At 45.8% G+C, this 16261-nt stretch overlaps 1 protein-coding gene across 1 annotated transcript in view; it reads left to right on the top strand.

The window, feature by feature from the left end:
* Positions 1-16261, top strand: part of UBA3 (ubiquitin like modifier activating enzyme 3) — a 71454-nt gene that overhangs the window by 14583 nt on the left and 40610 nt on the right. The window contains exons 4-5 of the mRNA XM_082265575.1: positions 7237-7317; positions 11667-11749. Coding sequence (XP_082121701.1) covers positions 7237-7317; positions 11667-11749 — 164 coding nt within the window. The remainder of the gene's footprint in view (positions 1-7236; positions 7318-11666; positions 11750-16261) is intronic.

Here is a 16261-nt window from a genome sequence, read left to right as displayed (position 1 = left end):
TCCCCTTTGGGTGATCTATGTACATTGTGGGGATTTTACCAAACTTTGGTGCCTTTTCTTTTGTTGTTCTGAAGAGATACAGTATCTCACAAAAGTTAGTACACCCCTCACATTTTTGTAAATATTTTATTTTATCTTTTCATGTGACAACACTGAAGAAATTATACTTTGCTACAATGTAAAGTAGTGAGTGTACAGCGTTTATAACAGTGTGTTTGTCTCCTCAAAATAACTCGACACACAGCCATTATTGTCTAAACCGCTGGCAACAAAAGTGCATACACCCCTAAGTGAAAATGTCCAAATTGGGCCCAATTAGCCATTTTCACTCCCCGGTGTCATGTGACTCGTTAGTGTCCCAGCTGTAAATGTGAAGCAAGTGTGTTAAATTTGGTGTTGTCACTCTCATACTGGTCACTAGAAGTTCAACATGGCACCTCATGGCAAAGAACTCTCTGAGGATCTAAAAAAGAATTGTTGCCCTACATTAAGATGGCCTAGGCTATAAGAAGATTGCCAAGACCCTGAAACTGAGCTGCCGCACAATAGCCAAGACTATGCATCCGTTTAACAGGACAGGTTCCACTCAGAACAGGCCTCGCCATGGTCTGCCAAAAAGTTGAGTGCATGCGCTCAGCGTCATATCCATAGGTTGCCTTTGGGAAATAGACATATGACTGCTGCCAGCATTGTCACAGAGATTGAAGAGGTAGGGGGTCAGCCTGTCAGTGCTCAGACCATACGCTGCACACTGCTATAAATTGGTCTGCATGGCTGTCATCCCAGAAGGAAGCCTCTTCTAAAGATGATGCACAAGAAAGCCCGCAAACAGTTTGCTGAAGACAAGCAGACTAAGAACATTGATTACTGGAACCATGTTCTGTGGTCTGATAAAACCAAGATAAACGTATTTGGCTCAGATGGTGTCAAGCATGTGTGGCGGCAACCAGGTGAGGAGTACAAAGACAAGTGTGTCTTGCCTACAGTCAAGCATGGTGCTGGGAGTGTCATGGTCTGGGACTGCATGAGTGCTGCCGGCACTGGGGAGCTACAGTTCATTGAGGGAACTACGAATGCCAACATGTACTGTGACATACTGAAGCAGAGCACAATCCTCTCCCTTCGGAGACTGGGCCGCAGGGCATTATTCCAATGTGATAACGACCCCAAACACACCTCCAAAAGGACCACTTCCTTGCTAAGGAAGCTGAGGGTAAAGGTGATGGACTGGCCAAGCATGTCTCCGGACTTAAACACTATTGAGCATCTGTGGGGCATCCTCAAATGGAAGGAGGAGGAGCGCAAGGTCTCCAACATCCACCAGGTCCATGATGTCATGATGAAGGAATTGAAGAGGACTCCGGTGGCAACCTGTGAAGCTCTGGTGAACTCCATGCCCAAGAGGGTTAAGGCAGTGCTGGAAAATAATGGTGCATACAAAATATTAACACTTTGGGCCCAATTTTCACTTAGGGGTGTACTCACTTTTGTTGCCAGCGGTTTAGACATTAATGGCTGTGTGTTGAATTATTTTGAGGGGACAGCAAATTTACACTGTTATACAAACTGTACACTCACTACTTTACATTGTAGGAATGTGTCATTTCTTTAGTGTCGGTTCACACTATGGCGTTTCAACTTCGGGGGCGACCTGTGAAGTCGCGTGCACCGCGACTTCGGCGTGACTTACACAGACTTCACATAATGGAAGTCAATGCAGGTCGCTCCAAAGTCGCCCCGAAGTGGTACAGGAACTATTTTCTAAGTCGGAGCGACTTGAGTCGCTCCTATTGGAACAGTTCCCGTAGCACAGAATGGACCGCGACTTGTCAGGCTGACCAGTCGCCTGACAAGTCGCGGTAGTGTGAACCGGGACTTAGTGTTGTCACATGAAAAAATATAATAAAATATTTACAAAAATGTGAGGGGTGTACTTTGTGAGATACTGTGCCAGTATGCACTGCTATTTTTTATTCCAGATATAAAGTAGATTTTCAAGTTCTACAAGTACAATTAACATTTGTAGATGTTCCCTGTAACATAACAGATATTCACTTTTTGAGTTCATTTCCTGTTTAAGAAACACTTATTGGACGATGGGTGCCTTTTATGCTCGCCATTGACATCGATCTGATCATTTAGTGAAATGATTTTGATGTCAATTTGTGCATAAATTGTGTATTTTTTTTTTTTTTTATTGATCTGGTAGTATTGAATCAATGATGGATTGGATAGGTTGGAAACTTCGGCATGATGTATGGGGCAATCAAATAGTCATTTGTAGTATCTGTCTGGAACAGTCAATCATAAGAAAGAGATGTGTGCATGGCCAGAATTAAGCAGCACTATCCACCCGAGGGCAATTACCTTAGACCCAGCCAAGAAACCACAGTCGCCAGCCACAGTTTTACAATTCTATTTTTCTATAGAGAATTCACAAGAGTGCAGGGGGATTGGATAGTATTTTTTTTTTCCTCTGCCATTTTGTGGATCCATCATCTATATAAATAGTTACAAATGTGACCATGGCTGCTAGGCTGAAAAAATGTTTTTTTTTTTTTTTTTTCTTTCAGTCATGCTTGGGGGTTGGAGAAATCTCTCTATCAGAAAATATTTATGGGGATAAAAATTTGCCCCTCATTGTAGCATTTCAATTTGATTCACACTAAGGCTACATTTACATGTCAGCGTATTGATCGCTGGCAGAATCGCTGCGATTCCGCCCGCGATCCAGAAATAAATGCAAATCGCGGGACGCCTGTGCGTTGCCCGTGATTTGCAATAGCACCCCAAATGCTGTGCGATGTTGCCGCGATTTCCGCCTGCCGAATCGCGGTAACATCGTGCAAAAAAAAATCGCGGGACGCATTACGCTCCAAAGAAGCTCTTGTACTTTTTTGGGCGTAATGCGTCCCGCAATTTTTTTTTGCGCGATGTTACCGCGATTCGGCAGGCGGAAATCGCGGCAACATCGCACAGCGTTTGGGGTGCTATTGCAAATCACGGCAACGCACATGCGTCCCGCGATTTGCAATGATTTCCGGATCACGGGCGGAATCGCGGCGATGTGAATGCAGCCTAACATCTTACTTCACACCTCCCTGATCATCAGATACCCTCTCCTACAAATCCAGTAAGCCTGCCTGGTTGGCTGACTTGGCTACTTTAGAATGGCTGAACAGTGAACATCATGAGTATACCAGGAGTCTCAGTTGTGTAATACATATTGCATCTTTAAGATGCATTTGTTTAGCAACATGTTTATTACAAAGTGGTAACTTTGGCATTTATATATTACTGCATGAAGCAGGATATTAAGCCCCGGTTCACACTTATGCGATGCGGGAAGGCTGCGAATCCGCAGCCTGTTCCCGCATTGCAAACGCACCCCCGGCAGTTCACACTGCCATATGCGATATGCTGGGGGTGTCAATGTAATCTTAACGACACCCCCAGTTTGATCGCATATCGCAGTGCGATCTTGCAGTTCGCACAGGATCGGATCGCACAAGTGTGAACCGCTGTGCGATCCGATCCTGATGCGGCTGCCAAAAAGGGTCCTGTGCGTGTTTGCTGTGGGTGCGGTGCGAATTTAGCCATACAAAGTGTATGGCTAAACTCGCACCGCACAGCCGATCGCATGTAATGAAGGAGCAATGCGCTCCGACATTACATGCGAACGCCGCAGCCGCACAAATGTGAACCGGCTCTAACCGTTTCGGTTCTTGTTTGACTTGATAACACCACAATCAGCATGCATATTCCATAAACCTGCATTAAGAGGGTAATTACTCAAGAGATAAACTATTATTTTCCAATTTTACAAAACTTTGGTTCAACCCCATCTTGACTATGCTGTCCAGTTTTGGTCACTGATCCTCAGGAAGAATGTGCTTGAGCTGGAGAGAGTGCACAGAAGGGCAACAAAGCGAATAAAAGGGCTGGAGGACACTAAGATAATACTGGATCAGAGAAGAGACACTGCTAGTATAACTAAAGGCCACATTTTTATTTTTTTGTTTCCGATAGAGTCCAGAGGGATTGGAACACTTGTCAGTTTTTATTGCGGTCTGTGCCCCCATTGTAAAGTCAGAAGGTTTTTTATCTTAATGCATTTTTTGCATTTAGATAAAAAACCTTCTGTGTTTAGCAGCCGTCCCAGCGCCCTCTAATACTTTCCTGAGCCCCATCTCTGTCCAGCGATGTCCACGAGTCCCTCGGCTGTCCGGGACTTTCCCTTCTGATTGGCTAAGATACATCCGCAGCGCCATTGGTACCCACGGCTGTCCAAGTCCATTAGCCAATCAGGAGATAGAGGGGGCGGAGCCGAAGCACAGCTCTGTGTCTGAATGGACACACGGAGTTGCAGCTCGGCTCGGGTGCCCCCATAGCAAGCTGCTTGCTGCGGGGGTACTCGACAGTAGGGAGGAGCTAGGAGCAGAGAAGATGGACCTGAGAAGAGGAGAATCCGGGCCACTATGTACAAAACCAACTGCACAGAGAAGGGAAGTATAACATGTTTGTTATTTAAAAACAAGAAAGTAAAAGTAAAGAAAATCTAAAATTTTTGGTTGTGTCCAGAAAAGTAATAGAGGGGAAATCTTCCAATGGGCATACTAGTTCTGGTGACATGGTGGTCCCCAAGGAATTGCTTTAGGCTAAGTACACACTGACATTTAAAGCAGGCATTTAAGAGGCGTTCAAAGATACAATGGACATGTTCACACTATCAAAACTTGAAGCGTCAGCGCCGCGTCACTTTAAAATTGAAGCCTCATGTCGAGTCAGGAGGTGTTTAAAGCCTTTCAACGCCTCCCATTCAAGTCTATTGTAACACTTGGCAAATGCTCTGGCAGGCAGTTGGGGTGCGGTTGCGGGGTGTGAAGATTAGCTATTTACTGTAATGGCATTTGTGGAGAGGTTTTAACATGCCTTAATGCTCATCAAACGCTTCAAAACTGCCTATAGAACGTTTGGGGAGCATTTTTAACTCGCCGTTAACACTTATAAAATGCCAGTCTAACACCCATACTCATTAACACGAGTCTAACGGCCATACGAACGCTATTCATTTGCAGGGATTTCCTCTCACTTCCTGTTGGCTATGGGACAAAAAATTCTAACAGAGGTTATAATTAGTGAGTGACTGATATCGGTTTTTCTTTGCTGATACCGATATTTTTGCCAATGCATTTAGGTATTGGCCGATATTTTTGTACATTTAAAAAAAAAGTTTTTATTTATTTTTTTTTTTTTGACAGGTACGTTTGTGGAGGGATCTGGGGGTCCTCCTCTGCACTTAAAAGCATTCAAAACGCCAAGTTTGGCTTTTTTGAATGCTGTCATTTTTTTGAATCTGGCGCCAGACAGTACCCGGAAGTGATGTCACTCATGACATCACTTCCGGGTTTTTGCATGGAGACCCGATCAGAGCCGAATGCGGCTTTGATCGGGTCTTTGACGGCCGTGCAGGCTGGTTGCCCGGGTCACCCGGTGGGACGGGAGACCCGGGCGAGCCGCTAAAGGCGGTGGGAGGGCGCATCGGTTGTCATTACAAGACAGCTGACCGTCGGCTATGGACGCCGGTACTGGGGTTATGCCTCTAGCTGCAGGCATCACTCTGGAACAAGCACTTTCCCGAAATATCGGTAATATCGGTAACCTCCGGGGCCGATTTCGATATATATGGAAAAGTGCATATCGGCTCTCGATATTTCGGCTTTGCCGATAATTGATCGATCCCTAGTTATAACCCTCCTTTACTCTATCCAAAATGGAAAAAAAAGTTTTGCCGGTAGTTCTACTTTAAAGGATAAGTTCACCTTTGGGAACATGTTACATATTCCACCCATTTTTAGGGTGGAGTATGTAACATCTTTCCACTACTGCAGCCACACACCATTCCCTCCTCTCTCTGTGACAGCAGTACGAGGAGAAGTTGTACGGGCATTCAGATACACTGACAGGTCTGCTGGACACCTGCATGAAACCAGCGATCAGCAGATCCTTTAACAGGGGATAGGGTTGCAATATACAAATCTTTAAATGGGGACTTGGCATTGGGAGGAAACCTGAGGTAACTAAAGAAGACACACAGCCACACAATGAAGTTGGATGAGAAGCGGTTCAGTCTTATACTGTTAGAATGGTAAGGATGTGGAACTCCCTTTCACAGTTAGTCCCGGTTCACACTGAGGCGACCTGGTCGCCTCACAGGTCGCCGTAGGTCGCCTGCCATAGAGAAGCTGTGGACCCGTTCTAATAGGAGCGACACAAATCGCTCCGACTTAGAAAAAGGGTCCGGAGCTTCTTTGGGGCGACCAGGAGGCGACCGCCATAGACTTCAATGTTATGAAGTCCGTGGCGGCCGCTCCGAGGTCGCGGCGCGCTGCTCGCACCGCGACCTCGGAGGTCGCCACCCGAAGTAGCGTCGCTCGTATGTGAACGGGCACTAAGTGTCAGCAGGGATTGTAGGTAAGTTAAAAAAATATTGATGTATTTCTTAGCGAGCACAATGCACAGGGATAGTAAAAAAAAAAAAAAAAATTTAGTCATACAAAATTATGTACACACACACACACACACACACACACACACGTTGAACTGGATAGACTGGTGTCTTTATTCTACCTTACCAATTTAGTTAACCAACCTAAGTTAAATAACATGTATCATCTTCATGAAGTCTCCCCCTCATTCTGAACACCTTCTAGAGCGCTAGATCCTAGCATGCATTTTAAAGCCAGTAGCACTTAAAAACAATATATGCTGGTTTTCCTAGTGGCGGGTTCTTCTTTAAACAAAGCTGTTTATATGAGTTCTGCCAGCTGTTCCAAATCCAATATTTTTATCAGATATTTTGAATTATAAATCTTCATGTTTTTCTATGCATCTCAGATTTATAAAGCTGAACTCCAGGTAGATGAAGTGTATTCAAAGCTAAAACTTTTTAGAGAAGGTATACAACTTTGGTCAGTGGAAGCTTCTTACTCTTTATTTGTCTTGTTACCATTGTCACCTTGACCTAAAGATGAACACCGCAACCCCCCCCCCCCCCCCCCCAATTAAAATTTTTAATGAAGAATGTTGTAAATATACCTGTTTGTAGACTCTATTCAATGGATCTCTGTTGTTCTCTTATACAAAAGCACGCACACATTGTAACAAGTTTATGGTTGCTGGTTGATCACATTGGGTATGCAGTGGAAACATATTAATTTTTTTTTTCTTTTGCAGTCTCTCCAGTTTCTCTTAGAAACCTGTAAAATATTGGTTGTTGGAGCTGGGGGATTGGGATGTGAACTCCTCAAGAATCTGGTAATTTTACATTTTATTTATATTTTGAATATTGAAAATTTGTTTTGCATTGCATACTCATCCAAGTAAATTGTTCATAATCATAAAGCTAAACCTGAGCCCAAATTTCGTTTTTTTTTTATTACCAGTGAAGGCTTAGAGCAGGTCAGGTTTTTATTTTAAAGTGCATTTTCACCTTTGCAGTCAAGGTTGACCCCCCCCCCCCCCACTATGTTACGTGTTCCTATTCACACAACATACCTAATAATCAAAATGTTAAAATATTTCTTGACCTATGTAGCTTTTTACTTTGGAGCAACTTTATGGAGAGCTTATTTTGCCTAGAATAGAAGGCATTGTGAAGATAACGCACAAAGTGAGGGATTGGTTTATTTAAAAGTGCATTACCATACAATGTACCCCCAGAGCCTTCAAATCTTCAACTGCTAGTTTGTACTAGGCTTTTAACCCCCCAAAAAAACTAAGAGCTCAAGAGGAGCCACTGTACTAGCAATCCAATGTTAGTATAGCGATCTCCGCCGCCAAGCTATTGTGTTCTAACAAGGGGGCTATTGGCTAAGAGTGCTAGTTGGGTGCCAATCTGCAGACCTTTTTTGATCATGCCCCTTCGACAGAAGGGGCCACCATACACACAGGAGTCGAATGTTCAACATTCGGCCTGTGTGTATAAGGCTATAGGACAGACAGTGGTCAAATCTAGTTTACAGCTGATAATGAGATCTGTCAGCACAGACAGGGTTAATTTTAACATAATTCCCCAGATCCTTTCCTAATATATCGAAGGAGGGAGCTTAGTAGAATTTTATAGGTGAGTAAAAAGTTGTAAGTTATGCTATAATAATGGGAACAAATATAAACTAGTTTGCTGAAATCCCCATTCTCTAAAAGTGCATTAAAAGAACATTGTACTATCCTAATTGTTCAGTACAAAATACAGGCAAAGTATTCATAGACCGTGGGTTATAGACGCATACTGTACATTCAGGTGTTTGGACACTGGCAAATCTTTTGAGGACATTTAAGTTGTTTAGGTTTGACCTCATATTATATGGTTTTGATAAGTCTAAAGGAAAAAGTCTTCAGAAAATCTTATAGTGTGTATGGCCCATAAGTCCTCAGTTTTTCCTAGTGTCCTAAGAACCTTTTTTCCTTTGTGGAGAAAGCACTCTTACCGTAACCACATTTTTTTATTTTTCTTGATTTGTTTATCTTCTAACTCTTCACTCAACTCCTTGCCTGATAATGCCTCAAATAAAAGCAGTGCATCCAAATTGGTGCAACCTCAGTAAACCTTGAGAGTTGTACCCAGACCCCACACTGTGGGGATGGCCTGTGATATTGCTTTAAGCCCTGCATGGGCTCTTACCCTGGCGCTTTGTGCAACGAGTATAATCAGCCGATGGAACCCAGTCTATGAAGACCTTTTTAGAGGTATGCCCACCATGATAGATGAATCCTGGACTTTATATACAATTCAGTGTCGTGGACAGATAACACTGGGTCATCATATATGCTTGTGCCTCTTACTGTTAGAGAACGGGACAATATTTGAATGGCATTTAGTACAGTGTAAAGGTTTCAAATTTTGGGGCTAAAACTCAACCACCTAGAGGTGAATGACCAGGTTGCACAGTTTACCGCTATCACCGCCTAGAGCTTTTGTAGGTTACTCAGGCACTTCCTCCAGCTCTTTCACCATGAGGATTTTCTGCAGGACGGTCTACACCTGGGTTGATGCATTCTCCTTCTGAACACACTTACCCTGTATTCCGCACACTACTCCGTGAGTACCCCACAGGGAAATACCCAAGAGCAGGTTAAAGGAAACCACTGCAAAATTGCAAGCGAACATTCATTCTGGTACAATCCCACACAACACGCAATCTCAGAAAAGCGATGCTCTCCTTGAACCAGAGCAGAAGCTGGCTCTAACACCGGTCTCTGTATTCAATTCTAGCTATATTTCAGGAAAACAACAAAAAACCCTATTTGACAGAAGCATAAATATTTTGCATCTATGTCAGTTTTTCAGACAAATAATGCCCTTATTACAGCCATCCTTGTTCAAGGCTTAAAAATGCTGTGCCTCTTCTCCTACTCTTGTTTTTATACTGTAGACAGATCCAGATATACCTGCCTTAGATGAGGCAGACAAAAGAGGAAGAGGATATTGAGGCAGTGTTAGAGGAAACTGCAGAAGGTTTTTCTCCCCTAGGTTGTCACTTTGTTGAAGCGTGAGCTTCACGCAACTGATTGTTAATGAAGAAAAACTCACTGCTACCATCCACAAAAGCCTTGCCATTGTGCAGTTCTATTCTCGTCTGTCTTGCAATGCCCTTGCAAAAACATTTAAAACATTCCCTGTTCATGAACTAATTTTTACTCCAAAATCTTTCCCAAACTTTAATTAATTGGAAAAAAGAGTTCACAAAGAAGTGGTATGTCCCTGTAGTTGATTCTGTCTTAGTCTTAAACTTCTCACTCTACCTTCTGAAGATATTCCTTCTTTCAGAGATACTGCAGCTTAAGATGCTTAGCAGGTTCTCTTTTCTCTTGCAGGTCCAGGACTAGGGCAATGAACAACCAACATGACCCTCCAGGATCATGCTTTTAATAGATTGTTAGAGAATTGACCTTCCCCTCTGCTCTTTTTTGTATGGTTGCCCTAGAACACGAGGCAGGTTCTGAATGGTTCTAATCGCCATTCACATGCATAGGCAAAGCTGCCTAAAAAAGCATCTCGCATATGCCTTTTCAAGGAAGGCGTCTGTTTGTAGAGGCACTTGACCAATTCATAAAACAATGGCACAGGAGGGCAGGTTTTACAAAGCCCCCTTAGGAGCCTCTACTTCCTCCAAAGCACAGAGCACCTAACTGATCCACCCAGGCTTCAACTTTAAAGCCTAGGTTCAGCCCTTCCTTTCGGCACAAGACTTTGGCCACCAAACCCAGTAAACCTTCCTCAAAGCCTTCTTGCCAATTAAGGGGTGCTCACACTCCTAAGAGTGGGGAGACATCTTACAGTTTGCCACTCTCTGGGTCACAGACATCCCAGACCTGTGGGTTAATTCAGTGGTTTCAAAGGATTACAAAATAGAGTTCAAAACTTACCTCTTTCTTCTCAAATCAACCAAAAACTGGACAGTCAGATTTGCAGAATGCCTTAAACCATCCCTTGTCATGGGAAGTATTTGTACCAGTAACTCCACAAGTCAGGTTCAAAGAATTTTATTCAAAACTGTTTACATTATTAACGCCCAATGGGGTATTCTTCCTTTTCTGAACCTAAAATATCTATAAAAATGTCAAAACTTTTGCATGGGGTATTCTTCCTTTTCTGAACCTAAAATATCTATAAAAATGTCAAAACTTTTGCATGGAATAGGCAAGGTCGGTAATAACCTCTCTGAGACATGGGGAATACATGGCATCCATAAACCTCCAAAATGTCTATCTACATGTTCCCATTTATCCAGTTCAAAGCGCTTTCTGCACTTTGCAATGACAGACAATCACTTCTAGTTTGTCGCATTGCCCTTTGGCATATCCTCTGCTCTCAGAATATTCATAAAGCTCCAAATATCTCTTCTTGCCCTTCTCAGAACTCTGGGCATCCAGGTCACAGGGTACCTAGATGACCTCCTTCTTAAGGACTCATCCCCCATCCAGCTGTCTGAAAACATCCACAGGACACATCAGATGCTTCTGGCTTTCATTTGGGTGTTCAGTTTGAAAAAAATCTTCTCTCCAGCCTCCTTTGCCTGGTATACTTGGGTCTGAACCTGGGCACATCCCAAGCTCATGGATGGAAACCTAACTGTCCAGTGATCCCTGCAGTACACATCCCAGGAGTGGAAAACTGGAAAGCAGAAATAAATAATATCTTACATACTGCATGTAAGGGTTGCACATGCTTGAAATTAAAGTCCCAGTATTCTATGATTTATGAGATGTATCTATGATGTATGGGGATGCCAGAATTTAAAGCATTCATGTGAGTTAGATCTCTACCTATAGGATTTCTTTAATCCACACTGAGCTAGGTGTAAATTGATTTCCAGAAGATGGTTTCTCTTTTAGATCATTCTACTGTTATAAATTCTAACTCTGGAATAGAAAAATGCTGATGATCAAGTGGAAATGGACCTTAAATCTGCTTTAGAGCCCCAGGGAAATTGTACTAAATGTGCACTATTGATCGTAATCTATAAGCATACCACGGAATCAATATCTGCTTTCATTTCCTTTTGCTTATCTGATAGCTGCTGTAGAGCTAGAGAGCATTTAAAATATAAGCAAAGAAAATAGGTGACGTTTTTTAATAACATTTTATCCTCTATTGTCAACAGGCTCTCTCGGGATTCCGACAGATCCATGTTATAGATATGGACACCATAGATGTCTCCAATTTAAACAGGCAATTTCTTTTCCGGTAAGTAATGACTTCATTACTAGAGCAAGAAAGTTGAAGAGAAAATTCTTAATGTCCCTTTTTTAATTTTGCAAAAGTTTTAGGGTGAAGGGTGATGTTAACCACCGCCTTTTCTATTACGTCCTCTGACAGTCGCCGCCCGATGGTATTAGCCTTCACTAATGGGTAATGGCGCACTCTGCAGGAGCAGGCTAGGCAGATAATTAATTATCAGGTTAATACAAAAAAACGTTTGTACCTCCGCACGCCACTAGGGGGCCATCCCACAGCCATTACTCAAAACCCATCTGATATTACCCCAATTTCATTCTGCCTAGTGTCAGGAGCAGAGCATAGGTCTTTCCCTGCTGAGACCTAGCGTCTTGGCTTTCTTATATATTTTTTTCTGAATTCCAGTGTTTTTTCTTTCCACACTAGATTTGGTTTTCTCTCACTATCACTAGCTAGTCAGGGATTCCTTTCCTGGAGGACTACAAGTGACTGCAGAGCTGGGCCTCGGACTGGGTAATATAGATCCTTATGGAGTCCCAGCCTGCCAACGAGCGTTGCAGGTTACTGGTACGCCCAGGCCTCTCAACGACAGTGGCCCTCCATATGGGGACGAGCCGGCTGAAGCTGCGCTTAGCAGAGGATGTCTCAACCCGGAACGCCCGCGTGTTGCCATCGTCCTTCCATGGCTGACGGCTCCCCCACTTAGGGTGGGAGGTCTCCCGTTTTTTAGCGGTGCCCGCTGCTGTACTGGTGAGTACTGAACCCCCTTGTCCCTGGGGACATTTGGGGAGTTGTGAGCCCACTCCTGGGGACAGCAAGGCGGACGGTCTTTAGGATCCCTCTTCTGGCCGGGTTGGGGTTCCCCCCTCCCCTCCCTGCCCCCGTTGGGGGCGCTGTATGGTATGCTGTGGGGGTCTCCCTGGGGTCCCTGCTAATAGCCAGAAATGTGTTTGGTGCATTTATTTTGCAGCTGTTTGGAGCGGCCGCCACTTTAGTGGTATGCAGATTCTCAGCTGTGTGTGAAACATCAGCCATGTGAGAATTTCTGCTCTAAAGCCCGGGTCGGGCGCCAACTTGGATGTGGACGACATGCCGCGTAAGGGCAGCAGCCATTTTCCCTGTGACTTTTGTCATAGGCTTTCAATAGACACCTTTTCTCTGGGCTCGAGGGCTGGTCTCTAGAGATGTGAGGTCACTTCCTCTTTCTTTACACTGTCTCCTGTGTACAGAATTATGCTGACAGGCTGGGGATTTTTGCTCATATCTCGGCCATTATTTGACCAAATCGAATTCTGTTTTTTTGCTGGAGTGTTTTCACAGGGGGCCTGATCTGTTAATGCAGATTGCGGGGGGTCTGCGGTTTTGCCGATTTAAAGGGCCAGCGTCCCTTTTTTATTTTAAGGCAAATTAGACTCCCAGAAAAAGAAATTCACCGCAGAACTGGTGGGGGCTTCAGGTACACCTGAATCCTCTTCCATGGCCTCCTTATCTGCTGCCCTTGCGACTTTAGTGCCCCAGGTGCATCTGCTAATGTCAGAACACTCTTCCAAAAAACAGCATGTGGACTCCTAATCGTCTGACTCTGAGCCAGAATTGGTTGCCACGGACGATGGTCCCCCTGAGGGGTCCCGGTCCCCCTCTTCTGAGCGGGATGAGGAGGAGTCTTCCCCCCTCGGTAGCGCGGAAACGCGCTACTATGGACGCTATCATTAGTGCCATTAAAGAAGCTCTTGTTCTTGAAGATGAGCCATCTAAGTTACGTAAGGATTTCAGGTTCGACTGACCACAGAAGTCTGTTCAGGCTTATACCTGCCCGGAGGAATTTCACGAGATTGTGAATGACCACTGGTGGCGTATTAAGCACATGTTGGTAGTGCCTAAGCGCTTTGCCGTCCGCTATCCTTTCGCGGAGGCAGTGGAAAAACGTTGGACGGTATTCCCAAAAGTGGATCACACTGTGTCTAGGCTGAATAAGTCCACCTTGATGCCAGTGGAGGATTCCCCGGTCTTCCGGGATCCGGCTGATAGACGGGTGGAGGCACTCTCCCATCACATTTATATGATGGCGGGTTCCTTGTTGAACCCTGTTTTTGCCTCTTTGATGGCCTCTTAGGCGCTGACGGTATGGGGCGAGGGGCTTCACAGCACCCTGGTGGCAGAGTCGGCTTCGCCGACTGTCCTTGCAATGGTTCATCAGCTCATCCAAACTGGGATGTATCTGTGCAACGCGGCTTTGAACGAAGCTCCCTTGGTCGCACGGTTGTCGGCGGTGGGGATCGCGATCCATCGCATTATCTGGTTGCAGAGCTGGTCGGCTGACCACGCGTCCAAAAAGGACGGTGTCTGAGATTCCCTATGAGGGGGGTCGTCTTTCTGGGGAAACTCTCTGGACAAGTTGATTTAAGGGGCTCACAGGAGGTAAGAGTACTCTGTTGCCCCAGATCACCAAGGGTAAGTCCCCCTGCGCGCGGCGGGGGCCCTCCTTCAAGACCCAACGTTCTTCCTTTCGTGCCTTCGGGACGCAAGAGAAGAGTAAACTCTTCCGAACCCCGGGTGGCCAGAAGAAACCATGAAAGGGTAAGCCAGTAGCCAGACAGTCGGGCTCGGTGGCGCAGTCCACCTCTGCTTGAAGGGACGCCCTCACCCATTGTCGGGGTGGAGGGACGTCTGCGTCGTTTTCAGGAATCCTGGTTGTCCGGCATTCAGGACAGGTGGGTTCCAGAACTGATTCGTTCAGGGTACAAGATCGAATTCCGATCTCGCCCCCTAGACAGGTTCTTCAGAAAAACCTGAAAAAAAAAAGAAAAAAAATCTCCAGCTGTCTCCCGATCATCTCTGGGATCTCATGGGGGCAGTGCACGATCTGCTTGCCCAAGGAGTCATTGTACCCGTTCCCTCATGGGAACGTTTTTCGCGGTTTTTACTCTAACCTATTCACAGTTACCAGGAAAGAGGGCGAGGTACGCCCGATTCTGGACTTAAAATCTCTGAACCGCTGTGTGCGGGTGCAGAAGTTCAAGATGGAATCCATCTGGTCGGTGGTAGCATCGTTGAGATCCAGGGACTTCCTGGCTTCAATAGACTTGCAGGATGCGTATCTCCACATCCCGATTTTCGAGGGTAATCGGAGATATCTCCGCTTTGCTGTGACTGGGAGCACTATCATTTTGTGGCGTTGCCTTTCGGCCTCGCTTCGACTCCCAGAGTCTTCACCAAGGTGTTGGCTCCGGTTCTAGCTTTACTGCGTTTTGCGGGGCATTGCTGTCCTCGGTTACCTAGACGACCTCTTGTTAAGGTCAAACTCAAGGGTGACCTTGTCGAGCAATCTGGCAGTGACGGTTCAGACACTCAAGGAATTCGGGTGGACCATCAATTTTCAGAATTCAGCACTGACTGCCTCAAATCGTCTTCAGTATCTGGGGATGGTCCTGGCTTCTGCTCAATCTTGGGTCTACCTTCCGGAGCAAAAACTCTTCAATCTCTCCTCTTTGCGGACCTGCCTGCAAGTTCTGGGCCTGATGGTCTCGGCCTTCGAAGCAGTTCCATTTGCTCAATTTCATACCGGGACTTTGCAAGCAGAGATCCTGCACAGGTGGGACTGGACACCTCAGTCCTTGGAATGGAGAATTTCCTTGAGTTGCCTGGTGAGGGGCCAGTCTTTCCAGCCTTGGTTGTGGACAATTCTCACCACAGATGCCAGCCTGTCGGGCTGGGGAGGAGTTCTGGGCACGCTCTGTGCCCAGGGGACCTGGTCGGCAGGGGAGATCTCGCTGCCGATCAATGTCCTTGTGCTCAGGGCGATAAAGCTTGCCTATTCCGGTGGTCATCTCAGCTTCAGGGGTGTCCGGTCTGCGTACAGACGGACAATGCCACAGCCATGGCATACATCACCAGGGGGGCACGAAGAGTGCCCGGGCGGCCATGGAAGTGGCAGAGATCCTGTCTTGGGCCGAATCGCATGTACCGGCGATATCGGCTGTTCACATTCCGGGTGTGGAAAACTGGCAGACGGACTATCTGAGTCGCCAGACCTTGGATCAGGGGGAATGGTCCCTGCATCCGGAGTGTTTTTTACCTTCTGTGTGCCCGGTGGGGGACCCCAGACGTAGGTCTGTTCCTGTCCCGCCTCACCAAAAGGTGGAAAGGTTTGTGGCAAGAACTCGCGATCCTCTGGCGGACACCGCGGATGCGTTGGTGGGGCCTTGGCACTGCTACCGGCTGGTCTATGCCTTTCCTCAGATTCAACTGCTGTCCAGGTTCCTTCGCAGGGTGGCGTCGGAACGGTTGTCAGTAATTCTAGTCGCCCGGACTGGCCTCGACGGTCCTGGTATGCGGACATCGTCCAGATGGTCGTCGAACCTACCTGGCGGGTTCCTCTGCGAGACCGATCTTCCATCCTGCTTTACAGTCGCTGGCTTTAACGACATGGCTGTTGAAAGCCAGGTCCTGAGGGATAGAGGCCTTCCACAGGCGGTCATCCCTACCTTGTTAAAGGCTCACTAAGCCGCTTCCAGGAAGATT

This window comes from Pelophylax lessonae (assembly GCF_965119305.1).
Source record: "Pelophylax lessonae genome assembly, chromosome: 8".
Classification (NCBI taxonomy): domain Eukaryota; kingdom Metazoa; phylum Chordata; class Amphibia; order Anura; family Ranidae; genus Pelophylax; species Pelophylax lessonae.
The sequence above is the reverse complement of the archived record's forward strand: the minus strand, read 5'-3'. Positions and strand labels throughout refer to the sequence as shown.